Source organism: Python bivittatus, unplaced genomic scaffold (assembly GCF_059951505.1).
Source record: "Python bivittatus isolate LINGU-HERP-01145 unplaced genomic scaffold, Pbiv_v1 ctg000560_np1212, whole genome shotgun sequence".
Lineage (NCBI taxonomy): Eukaryota > Metazoa > Chordata > Lepidosauria > Squamata > Pythonidae > Python > Python bivittatus.
Genome location: NW_028277083.1, coordinates 3,996,845 through 4,016,411, shown reverse-complemented (window position 1 = coordinate 4,016,411; position 19,567 = coordinate 3,996,845). Strand labels below are relative to the sequence as shown.

At 40.7% G+C, this 19,567-nt stretch overlaps 1 protein-coding gene across 1 annotated transcript; it reads left to right on the top strand.

Moving 5' to 3' along the window:
* Positions 1-1,757: 1,757 nt before the first annotated feature.
* LOC103050164 (cytochrome P450 3A9-like) lies at positions 1,758-14,121 on the top strand. Its single transcript, XM_007438051.4, has 13 exons — positions 1,758-1,931; positions 3,462-3,555; positions 4,124-4,176; positions 5,868-5,967; positions 6,297-6,410; positions 7,526-7,614; positions 8,617-8,765; positions 9,501-9,628; positions 9,829-9,916; positions 10,697-10,857; positions 12,116-12,342; positions 12,854-13,016; positions 13,374-14,121. Exons 1-13 carry the CDS (start codon positions 1,861-1,863, stop codon positions 13,446-13,448), a joined length of 1,512 nt encoding a protein of 503 aa, XP_007438113.1. The 5' UTR covers positions 1,758-1,860; the 3' UTR covers positions 13,449-14,121.
* Positions 14,122-19,567: the final 5,446 nt, after the last annotated feature.

Genomic DNA, 19,567 nt, shown 5'->3' with positions numbered 1-19,567 from the left:
GACTAGAGGTTCCCTTGTTAACCATCTATGAACTTGTTCTTAGTTGATTATTTTTATTCTGAGAATTTACAGAGATGGATCCAAGTTTTTTGCAGTCCCCAAAAGTATTCAGAGGTCAAACCATCCACACAGAGGGTCAGAGACAGGCAGAAGGACACAGGGAGAATTATGAGGAAATAGTCATCCTTGGTCGACATGTCCTATGAGATGTCTCTTTTCTTCAGTCCATGATAAACTAATAGCAAGCTCTCTGTGTCTCCAAGGCTTAGGTAAGCAAAGACAAGTCAGAGGTATCAACAGATCTGAAGGAAGCTGAACTTTTAGAGGATAGCAAAAAAGAGGGGATTCTAAAACAAACACAGCAGAGAGTGAAGTTTGCTCAGGCAATACTGAACAGTGACTAAATGCTGGCAGACAGCAAACTGGCAACGTCTTTCATGCAAAACAAGTCTTGTGCTAGAGACAAATGTTCTTCTTCCCAATAAATGTCCATTTCCCATATGATTTTCCCCCCACTATTTTCACAGAGAGACTTGACATCCTGAAGTACAGTAACCTTTGTCATCAATTTGCGTGTGACAGTATTGTTTAGAATATCATCGTTATTCCACACTAATCTCCTGATTGATTTGTACCTGAAGGTCACAGCCAAAGCCAGCAGGAGGTGAGAAACACAGCCTTTCCTTCTGAGGTAAAGGTCACCAGCTATAAATCATAAGGCTCACCAAAGCCGATGAGCAATCAATCAACTAGATCTCTCCATTTCCAGTCCCGTCAATGTCTGATATCGAGTTACCCAAATTTCTAGTGCAGCTTGAATGAGAATAAGGAGTGCACTGCCATGATCTTGGATTTGATTGTCTAATGACGGCCATCTGAGATGGTCTTGAGCCTTGTTTCCCTTATTTCAAAATGTGATAAACTAGAGTTTATGCTTTGGAAGCCCTCCTGTTCATCCAAATACCACCCTCCAAATCCTACTCTGAGGGTACTTTTAAAAATTAGTTATTTTAGGAAAGGAAAGGTTCTGCTACCATCTATGGAATTTGGTGGGAATACAGATATAGTCTTCTTTGTAGGGGCACTTCCTATGTGAACAACTTGTTTTTAGGCACTTTGTGAAAGCTTATCTTTCCATGTTGTCTTTGGGAACTTCTTGGGAATCTCAGGGTTCTGGGGTAGGCTGGGAACTTGAACATTCAGATCAGAAAAATGCAATGGGACCTAACACCCACAAAGCTATTAATAACACGGATGTGGTCACTACCAGCTGAGCCCAACTTGAGAATTTCTCAACTCCCTCTAGCATCAGAGGGAGTTGAAATGTTTTCAAGTTGGGCTCAACTTGGACTGGCTTGTTTGCTTTATAGACTTGTTGCAATTTGCTTGGGGACTGTATATATGAGAAACGATATTACAAATATTTTAGTCCATGAATAAACAGTCTTTCCTCACACTTGGCAAAAGCTACGTCGTGGTGCTTCAGCTCACAAAAACCAATATTTGAAGTCAGCTGCGATTGCTTAACAAAACACGCCCACTGATATGTTTTTGTGTGTGTCTATGTGTGTGTGTGTTTTGCTAAGGAAAAAAAGTTTTGCAGTACATTGTGTCTTTGTTAACAAAGCTGGTCTGAATTGCTCTTTCACAAGAAAGCATGTGAGTTAATCTGACTTCTCAGCCTATCGTCTTTCAATAGGAGGAGCTTTGACTCCTCCTCTTTTGCAAGTAAATATAACAGAAATCACATCAGGACAGGTTCACTTTCAAAGAAATCGTGAGAAAAATACTGTCCTGGGACTTCCACTCTGACAGAAACCCAACAGAATCCCAGCTGAAACCCAGAGAAGAACTACCAGGATGGATCTTCTTCCTTCCTTATCCATTGAGACATGGTTGATGGTCGTGGTTTTGATGGGACTTCTACTGCTGTATGTATCCTACTGTTACTTTCCTCTGTTTCTCTTCTTTTTGTTCTTTTTTCTAATTTCTCTGAAAGAACAAGAAAATGGTAGCTTCTGAGTTTCAACATAATAGGGTTCTCTGGGCATAACCAGACTGCAAAGAGTAAGACCACCCAGAACCATGGTGGAAGAAACAGGTTGATTGACAGCTAGGCATCCCACTACAGATTGTGATACTGAATCAAGTCTGACCCTGACCCCAGAGTGTCTTAGCTAAGTGTAGTCATTAAGAGACGAGTCTTCAAAACTTGAAGCTCCTACTTCAAATCTTGTCCCTGTGCCATTAATTCTTGGGATGGGTTATACATATGTCACTTTGTCTGACCAGCATGAGGGTGAAAAATACTGACCATCTTGAGGTTAAGGTTATAAACTGGATTAATGGAATTCTCCAGGCTGTTTTCAAAGAAACCCCTATTTAAAGCAAACCACAGGACTCCAATCTGGAATGAGACATTTAAAAAATTTGATGGCTGTCTATGACACATCTTGCCCAGGCTTGTAAAAAAGAAGCTTTTGAATCATTTACCAGGATCAATATCAATAAATCGCAGTTAAGTTATTTTAAGAAGCAGAATAAGATGGTCAGGTGCAGAAGAGATTTCAGTAAGTGGCACTTGTTTGCAACGTTACCCTATTTCCCTCCTACGTTGAAATGTAAGAAGCTCTCTTCTGGGGGGTCTTGCTATCCTTTAACATAACACTGAAATGGGCTTGATGTGTGCCTCTAATTTCATATTCAAAAATGTGAAAGTTTGGAGGGTAATTATTTAGAGGAGATAGATCCATTTCTGCTGATGTTATCCAGATCAATAAAATACAGTATTTTACATATCTCCCATGTGTTTTACACCACTTTACGAGGATGTCATCCAGGTGAAGCTGAAGAAGGGCACGCAGCGTACACCCCTTTGAACTCCAGAATAAAAGGAGGAATTAAATCAAGCAGGTTTTGTTTTACCTGGAGTAGGATGAAAATGAAAAACGCATCTTCGATGATTAACACCAATTTCTCCAAATCACTTATCTAAACGATCATTTCATTATACAAGAGGCTCTTTTGTCATGATGAGGTCACTTCCCCTTAGCTTCTAATCATCTTTCTCATGCATGATTGCATTCTCCCTTCAGCAATTATATCCTGGCTGACACCATGCCTAAAAAAAAAAAAAGAGGCTCCATAGAGACACGCAACAGAGAAGCAAGAGGAGAGAGAAATCATATTATAGTTATGAAGAACAGGTCCCACAACTTTGGCATGAGATGTTGCCTTGACCCTTTAGTGCCTGTGAATCTATCAGACTTGTGACCTGCTCCTCATGTTGCACCATGCCACAATCTGGGCTTTGCAGGTTTTATGAACTCAATCGTTGTAGATAGTTAGCAGTGATCTTTTTTAATTCAACATGTAGCCATCTGACGAAGGTTTAGTCATTAATGCACGGTTCAGCAAACATCTCATGGGCGTGCTTGAATCTCATTTCTTTCTCTCTCAAGGTATGGAGTTTGGCCATTCCGAATTCTCGGTAAGCTGGGGATTCCTGGCCCAACCTTATTGCCGTTCCTTGGGACTGTTCTGAATTACCGCAAAGTGAGTATTCGTAGATACGTACAGGACCAACTAACCCATTAGGCACAGTAGATACAACGCCTAGGGCCCACGAAAATTTTATTTATTTTTTAATCTGAAAGAATAAAGTCGAAGTAGAAGTCATTTCTTTTCATCCCTGTTAATAATTATTTATTTGTTCCCCTGCCTTTTATTAAAAAGCAGGCAAGCGACGCACCAAATCTGAGCATCAACCCAGTGACCTTATTTGTAACCTATCGGTGTAGCATGAATGCTAAAATTTAGCAAGTCTGTTGATACGTGGCAGATGTCATAGTTAATAGGCATCAGCCGATTATTACAACATAATGCATACATTATTTACTATCCCCTATTTCTCTGTACAAATACAAATAAAATATTCACGGTCATATGAACTATAATTTTTAATACTGTGATTGCGATGGAGGGAGGGGCTCATGAAGGCCAAAGTGCGCAGGACCCACAAAAGTCACAGTGGAGCCCCGGATACCTATCCTCTGTTTACAAGCTGGTCAATTCATCTAATCCAACCAAGCATTTTTCTAACATCCTTAATCCTTTTTCCCAGGGGTTTATGGAGTTCGACAGAGAGTGCTACAAGAAATATGGGAAAATCTGGAGGTGAGCAAGTTATTTATGACAAGTTTCTAGTTCTCAGCAGAGATCTACTGAGACTAGGCATGACCCAAAGTATCCTAATAGAAAAAGGAAGAAAAAGACAATACATAAATAATAGAAACAAGCAAACTTCAAAAATTCATCTGCGGGTTTGAGGACTCTGAATGGGTCTCTGCATCTCATCGGCTTGATGAAATGGTATTTACTCCTAAATCAGGTTGCTTAGGGTTGCAATCTAAATTTCTGAGTGAAGATGCACCTTTTCTTTATTAGATGTAAGTTTACAGGATTACAGAAATGCTTACATAGTACTAGCAACCCAAGGACCTTTGGCTGTGTATTGCACAGATTTTTTTTTTAATCCGTTCAATTGTGTCCAATTCTTGGGGACTGCCTGGGCAAGTCCCTGCAGTTTTCTTGGCAAGGTTTTTCAGAAGTGGTTTGCCATTGCCTGCTTCCTAGGGCTGAGAGGGAGGGACTGGCCCAAGGTTACTCAGCTGGCTTTGTGCCTCAGGCAGGACTAGAACTCACAGCCTCCTGGTTTCTAGCCGGGTGCCTTGACCCCAACACCAAACTGGCTCTCCATCGTAGAGCTACCTTGTCTCGATTATAGAGTTAACCTGAAATCCAGATGTTGCCATCTTCAGTTTGGGCCCCTCTTGGGTATTTTCCACTGCTTCTTCTGACTTCCTCAAAGCTGTACAACCCCACACAAGTCCATCAAGGGGAAAAACTGGATCAGCTATTCAATAGCTACACAATGGCTTTCTGTTGATAAGCTCCCAGCCAGAAGAATGTTTCATTGCTAGTGCTACCACAGAATAAATAATTGCCCTTTTCAAATATGATTTTCTAGTAGATCATCCTCTTGGGTTTTAAAACAGCAGAGAAGGTTCTTCCCAGAAAGTAAGCAGATCTAACAGCAGACTGTAAAGAGCCTAGAGGGAGGAAGGGCTCCCAAATTAATCTATGACAGAAATTGGAGGCACTCACATCCCTATTTTCATCAATGAAATGTTGGCGGTTGTGCAATCCACTAGTAGATGTAAAATGTCCTTTGAGTCTCCTGGTTCCTTCACAGACATGTTCATCCATGAAGTTTTCTTGGCAACAGGAAAGAAGTGGCTTGATGTTGCCTTCAGCCATAATTTGGTCAACTTCTTTGTCTAGATGGCAACCATAAAACTTGATGAGCCAATGTAGCTTTTCCAGATGACCCAAGGTTGACTAGGTTCCTCCACGTGATCCCAGTTATGTTAACTCTATTCAGAGCTGGGCAACTGGATGAGTGGATAGATGGAGTATTGGTACAAGTTGCTGAGTATAGGGAAGAAAAGGAAAGGTAGACCTTAATTCCATCATCCACAGTATCTGGAAAAGAGTAGCTAAGAACCCATCAGCAATGAGGAACTCTTCTGGTTGCTACAGTCTTCTGGACATATAACTATCAGTCACTCTGTTTTAGGCTCTCCGTAAACACTACCATCACAATAAGACTGTCCCAGTTCAGGATCCTTCAGCAATACCAGACTACACATCCCATCCTCCTCTGAAATGCTGGATGGGGATGATGGAAGATCTATTTCAACAAACCAGGACAGGTGCCAAGTAGGAAAGGCTGTGCTATAAGCTCAAAGCAATATACCTTTAAAAAATAATCAGAATTTCCTTGTATTTTTTTATTCTTAATGCAGACTTTATGATGGACGGCAACCTATAATTGCTGTACTGGATTCCCAAATTATTAAGACTGTCCTAGTGAAAGAATGCTACACTACCTTTACCAACCGGCGAGTAAGTGTCTTCCATCTTAAACCATCAGATAGCAGGGTGACTTGTTATGTCTTAAATCAGAAGATGGTTGGAAGAAAGATGCTGTAGGATTTTTTTTCTCTCATATTCTGAAACGTGAAATTGATTCTGGGGTGAGTTTTTTCTTTTTGTTTAGATCAGTTTTAAGCTGGGCCACAGTTGGGGGCAGGTAGTAGATGCCTTCACCTCCCCAAAATATGGGTGAATTTATCACCTAACCATTATGGTACCTGGCGATGTTTGCGTTCATAACAGACATGGCTGAATTTTCAAATCTGAATATTGTGATATATTTTCTTCCTGACCTCTAGACTTTTCCTGCACCACCCATCTTACAAAATGCAGTCTCTTTGGCCAAAGATGAACAATGGAAGAGGATTCGCACTGTGCTCTCTCCAACCTTTACCAGTGGGAAGCTGAAAGAGGTAAAAAGAAAAACCTTTAAAAATGGAGAATTTCCTCTATTGACTCGGTTTCTCAACTTCTTTCTTCAAATAGTGTCCAGTTGTTCTCTCTAAGCATCATTTCTTCCCCCAAACTAGAGCTGATTTTTATGTAGAAGGAAGGAAGGGAGGGAGGGAGGGAGGGAGGAAGGAAGGAAGGAAGGAAGGAAGGAAGGAAGGAAGGAAGGAAGGAAGGAAGGAAGGAAGGAAGGAAGGAAGGAAGGAAGGAAGGAGACAGATATTAAACAAAATCTTGAAGGAGGTATTGTGTCATCTCTCCCAATTATGTAAGTTTTTCAGGTTATGTAGCATTGTCACAATAACAATCCCTCTTCTGTTCTATGACCAGCATACAAAATCTGAAGAAAGTATATTCCAAAATGTTCTTTTTGTACTCTACCACAACAACAATTGACTGTGGGTCAACAACAGGGGGATGTTTCCTTTGAAAAACTCCATGTTATCCTGGTTGCTGTCTCAGTGGGAGGGGATAACATGCAAGTGACCAGCGATCCTCAAAATATTGCTCCCTTTTGCACTCCCAAGATACCTCCAAAGAGAAGAAAGAAAGCTACAGAAGCTAAGAGATATCTCTTCCTTTGAGAAGTTATGCCAGTAGGAAGACAGAGAAAAGCTGTTTTCTGTCTTCCATCCCAATGGAAATACTGGGAAGTGCGTCCCACCCCTTTCATAGGAAGAGTGATTCCTAGGCTGCATGTTTAGGGCGATTTAATGATGAATTTACTGTACAATCCTAGAACTGCTTAATTAGGAGTAAGCCACATGGACTGTAAGGGCCATACATCTCAGGAGACATTTTAGTTCTACAAAAAGCCATAATAGATATTCAAAGAACATTGGTCATGGACCAGATTAGCAGTCCTGTCCATTTCAGTCCTAAAATGCCCTATGGAGAAAGAAAAATAATTTTGCAGAACATGTCAACATAAAAATAAGAAAGAATGCCACTATCTTCATCATGGCTGAATTTGTAATTATTTATGAATCAGCCACAGGCTTTTTTGGAACACATCAGCGACTAAGAAAGGAAACTGTCCATAAATGTTTAAAACTGTGTCCACGGGTTTGTTTTTCAGATGTTTCCCATCATTAAACACTATGGGGAGATTTTAATGCAAAACGTTCAGAGGAAAATGGAAAATGATGAGCCCATAGATGTGAAAGAGTAAGTTCTTTGGACCACCAAAACAACCCAATGCTGTCACAAGTAGGGACATGGGAGGCATGGATTTAGTAATTTTGCATTTGAAAACAATTTTTCATTTCCCAACCAATACACAAACTGAAATGTGGTTATCATTTAAAATGTGTACCGTTCCAATGTTGCGACACATTTCACATTTTAAAAGTATGCTTGGGACAAGTCTGTAGAAAAATGCATCTGTTGATGAAAATAAGATAGAGAAATGCATCAGATTGGTGGAGTTAGTTTGCAAATACTATGCATATTACACTAGAGAAAATTGCAAATTAAAATGCATAGGTTTAGAGAAACGTGACTTGAGGAAATCTGCACCAAAACACAGACATTTAGTATCTATCATCTCTCTTTCTCTCTCATCCATCTCTATCTATCTATCTATCTATCTATCTATCTATCTATCTATCTATCTATCTATCTATCTATCTATCTATCTTTATCAATCTACCTATCTCTATCTATCATCTATCTATCTCAGTGATGACAAATTTAATATCTGTAAAGATCAGAAATAGAAAAAATGAGACATAGTGAGAAACCAAATGGATATATTTGCCCAAAGTATCTATTCCAGGATGGGCAAAGGCCTGGGCTCCTGAGCCCAACAGCTGGAAAGCAGAAAAATCAGAGCCATCAAGCCAAATGCAGCCTACAAAATATCAGACGAACTGCAACAGCAGGTCTTGCACATTGAATGTCCCAGTTCAATTCTGGGTCAGGCTGCAGTCCAGGACCCTGGAAGGCTGCTGCTGGTGAGACTGGGCCTATGTTCTCCAGCTTGACATGCTCCAGATGTGTTGGGGAAGCTGGTGTTTAACATACCAAGGCCATCAGGAAGCTGTGGGTTTCTGTGTTTGCTACAAATGTTTTAATGCATCTTCCGTCTGGCTTTACAGCCATTTCCTAAATCTTTGTTACTGAACACCAGCAGCTTGGATCATCTGCTTCTTTCCTTTCTCCTCTTAGTGTCTTCGGGACTTACAGCATGGACGTTGTCACCAGTACCTCATTCGGGATAGACATCAATTCCATGAACAATCCCAAAGATCCTTTTGTCATGCAGATCAAGAAGCTTACCAGGTTTAGCGCTTTTGATCCACGGCTTATTATATCATGTAAGTTCTGATTTCTGTGACCCAGGGCAATCTTCCCTAACTTGTCCCTCTCCAGAGGAACTTTTCCTGCCCATTTCATTCTGTAGGTAGGAAAGGCTGCTGCCATTTGAGATTGGAGATAGGAAATCTTTCTTCTGTTAGGAGATGCTCCCTCTTGATTGCAATCTGTTCACAAAAGATTGTGTGACTGAGCATGACGTGCACAGCCAAAAAGGTGGAGCTTATGGTGCAATGTTGCTTTCATTGTTCTGTAGTTGTCTCTGGCTGGAGCCAAAATGGGTGGAACATCTCTTTTTGTCCATTCTCCCACCTCTGTCTCTGTTGCTCTTCCCTTTTCTGATCAGCTTGGGCTGATTTTTTGTGGAGAGCTTTTGAAAATGGGCCAAGGCTACATGAAATTCAACTGAGGAGCAGATATGAGTCGAAGGTTGCAAGCTGCCTGCCCCCAATTAATGACTGAGGATGCCACTGGTTTGCCTTTCTCGTGCTGTGATACGGGCACATCTTTACATTGTATCTTCATAGAGAAGGACAGCATCTTTGCATAATCCAGAGATTCTTAATGTGCCAGCAAAATGCCCATTAGCATTTGCAGACTGTGGGCTTCTGAGTAAACCTTGTTAATGCTTATTCATAGCTCACCTTGGATACTTTAAGGAAACAAACAAACGTATGACAAAATAATGTTTTCCTCCAGGGATATGGCTATTTTTTCACAATGAATTTCTTTTTCAGTTACATTCCCAGCTCTCCTTCCACTCCTTAACGCATTGGACCTAACTGCCTTTTCTCGAGAAGCTGTGAACTTCTTCTCCAAGTCTTTTGCAAAGATAAAGGAAACACGACTGCACGAAGGCCGAGGGGTGAGCACTAAGACTCCGCTGAAACTTAAGGCTGGACATCTTTGTCTGGGGCAAGGGAAACGTTACCAAAAGTTTTCCCCAATGAAAAGAATTTCACATATATTTTGTCCCCTCCTTTGTTCCTATCATGGTTAGTGACACCTAAAGGACCTTTTACTCCTGTTTCTCTGTTTTCATTGGTGCATTCATTTGATCCCCAGAGCCGTATGGATTTCCTCCAGATGATGATTGACTCTCAAACGAACAAAAACATTTCTACAAGCAATGGACTGAATCACTCCTATAAAGGTAATGCTCCCGATTCCTGTTTCACATTATGCATTTTCTAAACCAGTGTTTCTCAATTGTGGCAACTTGAAGATGTGTGGACTTCAACTCCCAGAATTCTCAGCAATGGTTATACTGCCTGGGGAATTCTGGGAGGGTATCTAGGTTGGAAAAGGCAGATGTACACATAGCTCTGTTAGGAACTACATGCTGTAGAAAGTTGTAGCCATCATCCTTAAGAGGGCTCCCTGGAAGTAACTTGCTTAAGTTCCACCATCTCAGTTCTGTAGCCAGCATTGGTGTTCCGAGCCCACATACCTGACTGACTGATTTTGTGTCATCAAGTCATTGTCGACTCTTAGCAACCACATAGATAGATTTTCTCCATGACAACCACATAACTGGGGTAGATCAAATACTATATTCCACAACTTAGCATAATATTTTTAAGAACCTTGGACTTATAGGGACCTAGCAGAATATGATTTTTTTTCAGTAGATCCTGTAAGTCTCAATCAACAAAACATCAAAAGTCTATCTTGAACTTGGGCAACAAATTCTTTTTCAAGAAACTGATGGATTGAAGAACAAAACAAGACAGTATACATGATTTTTTTAAAGCAAAGTCAGCATCAATCAACATTGTTCTATGAAGCCCTAAGAAGTTTGGCACTTCCTTGGCAATGTTTCTAGTACATAAAACAATATGAGGCAAGGTCCATTATTATCCTTGGCACAAACTCATAATGCTTGCAATGGTAAAGTTTCTGCATCACCCTATTTGTTTTTATTTCTTTGTAGGCTTGACCGATCAGGAAATTCTAGCCCAAGCTTTTATCTTTGTGTTTGCTGGATACGAACCCGGTAGTAATTCCCTTGGTTACATGGCCTACTCATTAGCCACTCACCCAGATATTCAACAGAAGCTTCAAGAGGAAATAGATTCTGTTCTACCTAATAAGGTAAGAGTGTGGGGATTGTAATTCATAGGTCTGCAGTTCACCAAAGCGAATTGTTTTCACCTGGCTTGGATAGCTTAAAAGCAGTAATAATATCGGTGAAGTACTGAATTAGTGACACAAGATGAAGCCTATGACTCTGTTATCCAACGTGCAATCACAGCCTTAATGCAGAGTCCAGTTCAATGTTAGGAAACACTCTATTCTTTGACAGTGGACAGTTTGACAGTGAAACCAATGACCCAGAGAAGTGATAGGTTTCCTTCACTGGATGTATTTAAGTGGAAGCTGGAGAGACATCTGTCCAGGATGACTTAGTTTGGATTCTTGCACAGGAGATTGACTAGATGGCCCATTCCTCCATGACCCATTCCAGGTCTTAGATTTATGATCTAACATGAATCCAACAGCATGTACATTCATATCCAGACCAAAATTGGTATTTCTTCCCACCCAAGGCTAATTTCCCTTATAATTCAGCTTTGGAGCTGCCTCCTGAAACTACTTGTATTGAACCCAGCCAGGCAATCTTGAATATTGTTTGGAGAGTTTGAGTCTACATTCCTGGAAATTACCCAAGTTATCTCCTCAAACATCTTCTTGCCTGACAACATCTTACCTTGCCTGCAAAGAGAAAAGACTGTGCATTGAACGCTTCTGAAGGGTTCTGTCCTTGGAAGTTCAATTAATTCTATAATCAGTTGTACTATATACTCAATACTATATACTCAGTCAAAAAGTAGAGGTCACTTATATGATGCCTGTCTCATTCCCCTGTTAAACTGTTAGTGTGCCTATTTCTCTGATTTAAAGAGATTAAAGACCATCTTAGACATTAAAGACCATCTTAGCAAGTCTTATCTCTTTCTCTCTTCCCTTCATCTATCCAAAATCATATGCAAATCAAACAGTATTATTATTTAGGTATGTGATACCCACTCTAGAATAAGCAAGACTGTCTGAGAGTTAATAGTATTTTTCAGTGTTAGAGGTCAAAATGCCAATTTATCACATGGGCCTGTTGAGTACCTCATTCACCAGTGGGGAATAATTGTAGATGGTTGGCTAAGACCAGAGGAAGAATTGAATTTGTCTTCTCTTCAAGATGAAGCTCATGGAAGCTTTGCCATATTTTAGACCAACCAATCTCACTGAGTCAATGTGGAAATGGGCAAGGGAGATCAGCTTGTTTTGCCTCAAGCTGCCAGAGGAAAAGTGGACTACATACGAAAGAAAATTCATTATTTTAATTATTCCCAAGGCACCTCTCACGTATGATGCCATCATGCAGTTGGAGTACCTTGACATGGTGCTGAATGAGACCCAAAGACTGTATCCCCTCGGAGGGCGTATTGAAAGAATATGCAAGATGGATGTTGAAATCAATGGGATGACCATTCCAAAAGGCACTGTGGTGATGATCCCACCATTGGTCCTGCATCAGATCCCTGAATACTGGCCCGAACCGGAGGAGTTCAGACCTGAGAGGTAGAAGCAAATCACACATTTGCATCTGTGGAGAAGAATAGAAAATGTAGCTATGGCTTGATTGTATGGAGGTTTAATTCTTATATGGATTATTTTCCCATGTTTTGATTACTTGACTGTTGCTGAAAAGCAGTTGTTTGAACTGATGCCAACATAGATCCAGTCTTGGATCTTCCTTATAGCTGACATCAAGGGTTATCATGTTTTGTTTTATTTCATGTAATGGTAGGACTGGCAGAGATACTAAAGTTGTTGTTAGAACCGAGGTCAGCCCCCTCAACCCTGATGGTTATTACTGAATTCACACAAGAGTGTATCCATAGCTTATTAATTCTGAGCTCACATGACAGACTTGATCAAAAGGTTTGCCTGTTTGTGGTATTGAATTTTTGGTGAACCTTCATGGTGTGGTAAGGCCTCGTTAAGCAAAGCACAGGGCACATTCGCACAGGAGGAGGTCCTGTCTTCTTGTTCCAGTGCCTGACATCCTTTCCTTTCTCTGTTCATCCAGGTTCAGCAAAGAAAACAGAGACAGCATAGATCCCTACACATATCTGCCCTTCGGAGCTGGTCCCAGGAACTGCATTGGGATGAGATTTGCTCTCGTCACCATGAAAGTTGCCATCACGATCCTCATGCAGCACTTCTCATTTAGGGTCTGCAAAGAAACACCGGTGAGAAAGACGGATTTGGAATATATCTGTTGCAGAAAGGTTTTACTGCCTTCTGAAAAGGGGCAGCCATAAGGGGCAGCCAGGGAAGGGATTTCTAGACAGGAGCAACCCCACAACAGCAGTCTTTTACAACCTGACATTGGACCCTTCTGTCTAGTATCCTGAAACTGCCTAAAGGTGTTGGATATGGATGGATGACCTCCAAGGGGGCATAAGGTTGCATTCCATGGTTCTGTTTAGACCTGGAAAACCCTTAGAGCACCTTTTGCTATGATCTTCAACCTTGTGAATCTGGAAGCTGAGTTGGGTTACCCCATTTGCTAACAGTTCTTTCTTTGCTCTTTCTCTCTGCTGCAGATTCCCTTGGTGATGAGCAACCAAGCGTTCTTAGTACCGGAGAAGCCAATCATGCTGAAGTTAGTCCCACGATAAGGTGGCTGAGAAAGTGAAGAAGAAAGCTTAGCCATGTCTTCCCCATCCCTGCAGTGGATGCGAAAGTTTCAGGCTTTGCCATCTGCTTCTTGGCTGAACCTTGGAAGAGAACATTTGAGATAATTGCTAAATAGCTTTGGAGAGATGGACTTGCTTAAAGTAGCTTTTGAAACATTGGAATCATGACAATGCGCTTAGTAGGTGATGGAGATGTTAATATTTGGCGATGGTGGTGGTGGTGATGATGAAGATGATGTATAACTTGCTATTTTGAACGTTCTTGAACTACAAATTAAGCCAGAGCCTAATAAAGTTAGCAAATCCGGACTGCACATGTACTTCAGTTGGATGCTAGCTGAACCACCATGATTACCTCCACGTTTTGGGACTTTCTACCAAGGAAATTCAACTGAATTCCTTCTCTGATAGCCACTGATATCCATCGATGGCATGTAAAGAGGATCTCCATCCAGCCTTGGAGAGTCTTGAAACGGTTGCTACCTTGGGCTTTAATCGGATGGAGTTTATACCACTGATGAATTTTAATGGTGTTTTAACTAATCTGTAAATGGCTTGGTTTGCACTTTATTGTATTTTTATAATTTTTTATAATTACATTCTTATAATTCTTGGGCAGAAAATACCAATTTTTAAAAATAAATATGTAAATTTAGATATATGAAATAGAGGATTTTTTTTTCACTTTCTTTTTCTTTTTCTTGAGCTGTCTTAATAGAAAGGTACATTTTTAAGGTGGGGAAAAGAAAGCACACACAAAGGAAAAACTTCTGTTAGTCCTTTTGAAAGAATTTGTATCCTTAGGCGTGGGTAATACAATAGAATAACCAATAATACAGAATCTGTGCTCTTCAAAACCCTTTAGTGCAAGCTGGGAGGTTGAAGGAGAGTAGCGCGTTGCCGTGATGCGAGAGGCAAGGGAAAGATCCAGAATGTGGGACAACTGGGAGTTCCCATTAGTGGGAAACCGGCTCTGAGGGCACTTTCAGAGCCTGGGAAAGACTATCAAAGCATGGCAGACGAGGCCCAGATAGATATCACCTGGAGCTTGTTTCTTAAGCAAGGCATCAATCAATCTATCTGTTAGGGATGCATCTGGGTGACCCTGAACCATTCACTCTCTCTCAACCCTAGGAAGAAGAAGACAAGGGCAAACCACTTCTAAATCTTGCCAAGAAAACTTCAGCGACTGGTCCAGGCAGTCACCAGGAGTCAACACTGACTCGAAGGTAGATAGATAGATGATAGATAGATAGATAGATAGATAGATAGATAGATAGATAGATAGATAGATAGATAGATAGATAGATAGATAGATAGAGCAAGACATAGATAGATAGATAGATAGATAGATAGATAGATAGATAGATAGATAGATAGATAGATAGATAGATAAAGCAAGACATAAGGGCTGGATCTGCTTATCTAGTCTCCAAGGTTCAGTGACTTCCTGGCATGCAACCTGATTAATAAGACTCTGTGAATCTACTGTCCTTGGTCATCTGCTGCTGTTTGGGGCTAGATACTACCCATCCCTCAGCTCTGAGAAGAATGCAGGGAAACTGCCTTTGTGGTGGGGCAAAAGCTGAGCAGAGTTTAATCCACATCGTTTCCCAAGCCCCACACAATTGTGTGGTGTTATGGAGGCAAGAAGATGCCACTAATCCCAGAACAATGCAGGCTGTGCTAGGATTGATGGATTCCCTCTTTGGAGATTGGAGAGAAACGAGGATATTGGATATTGTTCTCCTTCTCTGGCTCCTGATGTTGGAAAATTTCCAGGTGGGCGAGCTGTGAAGGTGGCGGGTGTGTATGATAGGGATTTGTGATCTGGAAAGGTGATGAAAATGAAAGGTGATCTGGATCTCAAGCCTTCCCAGGTCTCTGCAATGACCTTCAACAAATAAAGTAATTTCAGAAGCCTGGATCCTATTCCTTCCTTCCTTTGCCTGCAAACACTATTCCGTTTTGCATTACCTGGATTTATCAGAGCACTCCAACATCAGAGCACCCCAACTGAGTGACCGGATTGCTCTGCAAATGGTCAAGCTTTACTGTACCTTTTGTGGTACTGAATTCCAAGAGATAGTTCTACCTCCTATAACTTTCCTCCATATGTTGATGGGGCAGGCCTACCTTACTCATGCACCGTTGCTAACTCATTCTATGGGGCCATCCAAGAGGAAGCCAGGTGTCCTGATGGAGATAACATTTCCAGCTCTCCCTCTTCCCTTTGCAATGGAACCAGATTGGAGGATCCCCCCCCCTTCATTAAGCAATCTAGATCCCCGAGAAATCACTAGCAGATTAATTACTACTTTCAAAAGGGAAGGACAGTTCTGTCTGGAATAAGTGATGCTACTCAAGCAAGGATAATGCATTCAACATTGTCCTTGTGCAGCAAGTCGAAGTATCAAAAAGAAAGGTGTCAACCAACATGCAACATTGACTTATTCTTGCAAAGCATTAAAGAATGTATTATACAGACAGAGGCAGCCTTACTGTGCATGTCCAATTGAAACAATACCTCAGTTCTCTTAGGAATTGCCATGATTTAGCAGATTAAACAACATGTGTATAAAACACAGGCAAAGTTCAATTTTCTAAATGCTACCAGTTTGTGGAGTTATTACAGTGAGTCAAGAGTTTGAACTGGGCCTGGAAACAAATAGGAAAAGGTTGCATTTGTTGAAAAGATGCCATACAGTCATAGCAGCTAGACCTGATTAGCAATCTTGAACTGTTACTTTCTAACCGTCTTCACTGGCAGCTCCATGTAGAACATATTGCAGTAATCCAACCCAGGAAATATCAAGAAGTACTCCTTGATCGGCGAAGCTAGATTTGCGATCTGTTTCAAAACATTGTGGTAAGCCGTGATTTGTTTGAGCATTGTTGAACATACCACAGTTGGCTAGTTTCACGTACATTAAGCCATAAATCACGACTGGCAATGTTCACAGCTGCATTCACAAATCACACTAAACAAAATGGGTGGAGGATGTTGACTGCAAAGTTCAGCATCTCCTCAGATGTAGCCCATTTTCTCAAAACGAGCTACCTTTCTTAAAATGTAGAGTACAAGTTCTAAAATGTAGGTTTTCAAGGTGTGATCATTAACTGACAAATCAATTCCACTCTAATCATTGTTGTTATATGTGATTCTTATATTCATCTGAGCTTCTTCTATATATGTATATCAGATCCTGCATATCAAATCTATATCTAAGACATGCCTAAAAAGCATATCATTATTGGCTAGTAGACATTCATACTGTTTAACTCAGCTGTTAATCTGTACAATCCATGAGGACTATCTTTTTAATTGAAAATTGTCTTGATGCAACTTGAACAGGTATATTATGAAATCATTTCTGAGTATTCATTGATGGCACACCTATCTAAACAATTTCATAATCTGGGAGATTGGGTAAGCATCTATTGCCCAAGATTTCAAAGACTCCCGTTTTTGGCTGAGGATCAAATTAAAGTGAGTTTAGGAAGAATTACAACTCTATAAATGGCTCTACCTATTTACATATTGTTTACTCAGAGTGTCTCACTAGAGGGAGGGAAGAACATGTGCTTTTCTCTTTTGATTGTTTTTCTCTTCTTAGCTATGCAAGCCACCCAGAGCCATGCTGGAGGTGAGTGTCCTTCTAAATCAAAATAAATGAACGAATGAGGTCAGAAAATAATGTTAAAAATGTGACAACCATCCTTCAGAAGGAGGTTCTGCTTTGGTACCATCCCAGATTTGTTTCTTCCTGTCTTCCTTGGACAAGGTCTAAAAGTTAAGATCTGCATGTTCCCCAGATCTAGTTGACATTTGCCCCACTGCCTCCAACTTATATGGAAGATCACTAGAGTATGGTTTAAAATGCTTCCCCTTCAATCAAACTTCTCCAAGCTGACATCCCCAGGTGTGCTGGATTGTAACTCCCATGATCTCTGTCTGAGGGAGAACATGACTTTTCATGCAGAATATGGTTAGAGAGATTAGGCAAAAGTATACATTATCTGGTTCTTCACTTTTCTTTCAAGCGGTTCTGGAAGTTCAAGATAGGGGCCAAAATCATGGCCGTCCATGGTGATGTTAGTTCAGACTAGACTTTGTATTGGTCATGAACTCACAGTTGGCAATTACCTCACTCTTTGTCCAGGTGAGTTTTTATCTACTCCTGAACTCGGCTGACCTCTGTTGCTACATAAATGTGTTGACAAGAGAAACTCAAGGCACTGATTCACCAGATCTTAAAACTACTCTATGCAAGTTTGCATGCTAAGTCAGGGGAAGGTAAAGAGATTGCATAATTATAATCTGTTTACTTTACACCCACCCACACACACCTAGAAGGATTATTGCCACTGTGGCAAGTGGCAGTCTTGATGAGAACTCCTACAGAAGGATAGAAAGGATATTAGAGAAAACAATTCCACTTACTGGCTGCAAGACCTTGGAAGGATCTCTTATAATCCTATTTTTGGGGAGTCCTGAAAAAGTAATAATAACAACAAAAATAATGACATAATAAATGCCTTATGATAAGGCCAACTATGAGAAAAAAAGGCTAGCTGATCAGGAAAAAAAAGGATCTGTTTTGCTTTGTTTTTAACTCATTATCTGAAACCTGTAAGAAGATACTCCATTTTTCTTTTTAGCTTTTTAAAAAATGTCTTACGAGTCTGTAGACCTGGGACCAATATATTGCTCTTATTTTGTGCTAATCTGTCTTTAGGCACACTAAACCACAACATAGATTGCTGGAAACTCTACCAACTGCTGAGTATCACCCTAAACAGGGTGTTTGGGACGCGTCGTATATGTGATACGTCGTATAGATGATGCATGTAGAAAGGAGCTTCAATTGTACAGTTATAGCTCCCATCTTGCCTTTTTCAACCCTCCCCTGACCCCGAGTTAAGGCTCCCATCTTGTCAACTTCTCTGAATTCCATTACTCCCTAAAATTTGGTGGAGGAAGGATCTCTTTTTCCCAGTGATACCTACATCGATGGCTTCTCTGGTATTAGCTTTAGAAACCTGACCTGCCCCCCCAGCAAAAGTCCTATTTTTCCAGAAGAACTGAACACTTTTTAGTTGTTTTTATGATTTCAGATCTACCAAGAAGTAAATTTGCTCCATGGCTTTCTTTATCCCACTTTTAGCTTCTGCATTTGGTGGTGTTTTTTAAAAGTGTATTGTGTGTCTTTATCCACAGACATATCCACAAATATTACAAAAGTTAGACTTTGGTACTATGGTGGAATATAAATTTAGAAATTATAGGCATCCACAGGAAGTAGGAGAGAGCAAATGACAATGTGTGTCATGATGCAAACCCTGTGACTTATATACCTTGTGCAACATTGAGATGCAAGTACAGAAGGGCAGGGTTTGTGGGTGGTGACATCACAACACAGATTTTCTCCATTGCCATCTGTAATGGATGTCTATGAAATCAATAAAAATGTCTATGAGGTCAATAAACAAGCCTGTTCCATGGACCATCCTATCAAAACTTGTATGAGAAATGGGGCTGCATTGATTTTATACTGCATAGTGTACAGTGCTCCATCTATGGCTGATTCCAGATGGAACCATCTAGTCAAACTAGCAGACCCTGCTCCCTGCAAAGAAACTAAGTGAAGCTAAGCTTAGGGCAGAATACGTTGCTATGAAATTTCGGTATCATAAAAGTCCTTCCACAACAATAGGCTTGCTAAATAGTGGCTAGACGAAATTTGTTCGTGGGTCAGTTATCAGGTCACCTATCTGTCCCCAGCGCTTCTACCCGTGTGCCAATAAATGCTATATTTCTCCTCATTCTCAGTAGAAATGCCTGAGCTGAGGAGCAGATGTTTCTGAACTCTTTTCAGCTCTAACCTAAATCCTTTCCCAGTTCATCCTTAGAGCTCATTTCATTCAAATACATAAAACTCTTCCTTTTGTTCAAAACGATTGTGCCCATCTTGGGGCCTTCAAGATCGGTAGGGACTACAATTCCCAGAATTCCAACCACCTGGAGCAACATTTGGAGAAGGAGAACACAAAGATGGGGAAAACTGGGCTAAAACACAGGAGCTCTTTCCTCTTTTGAC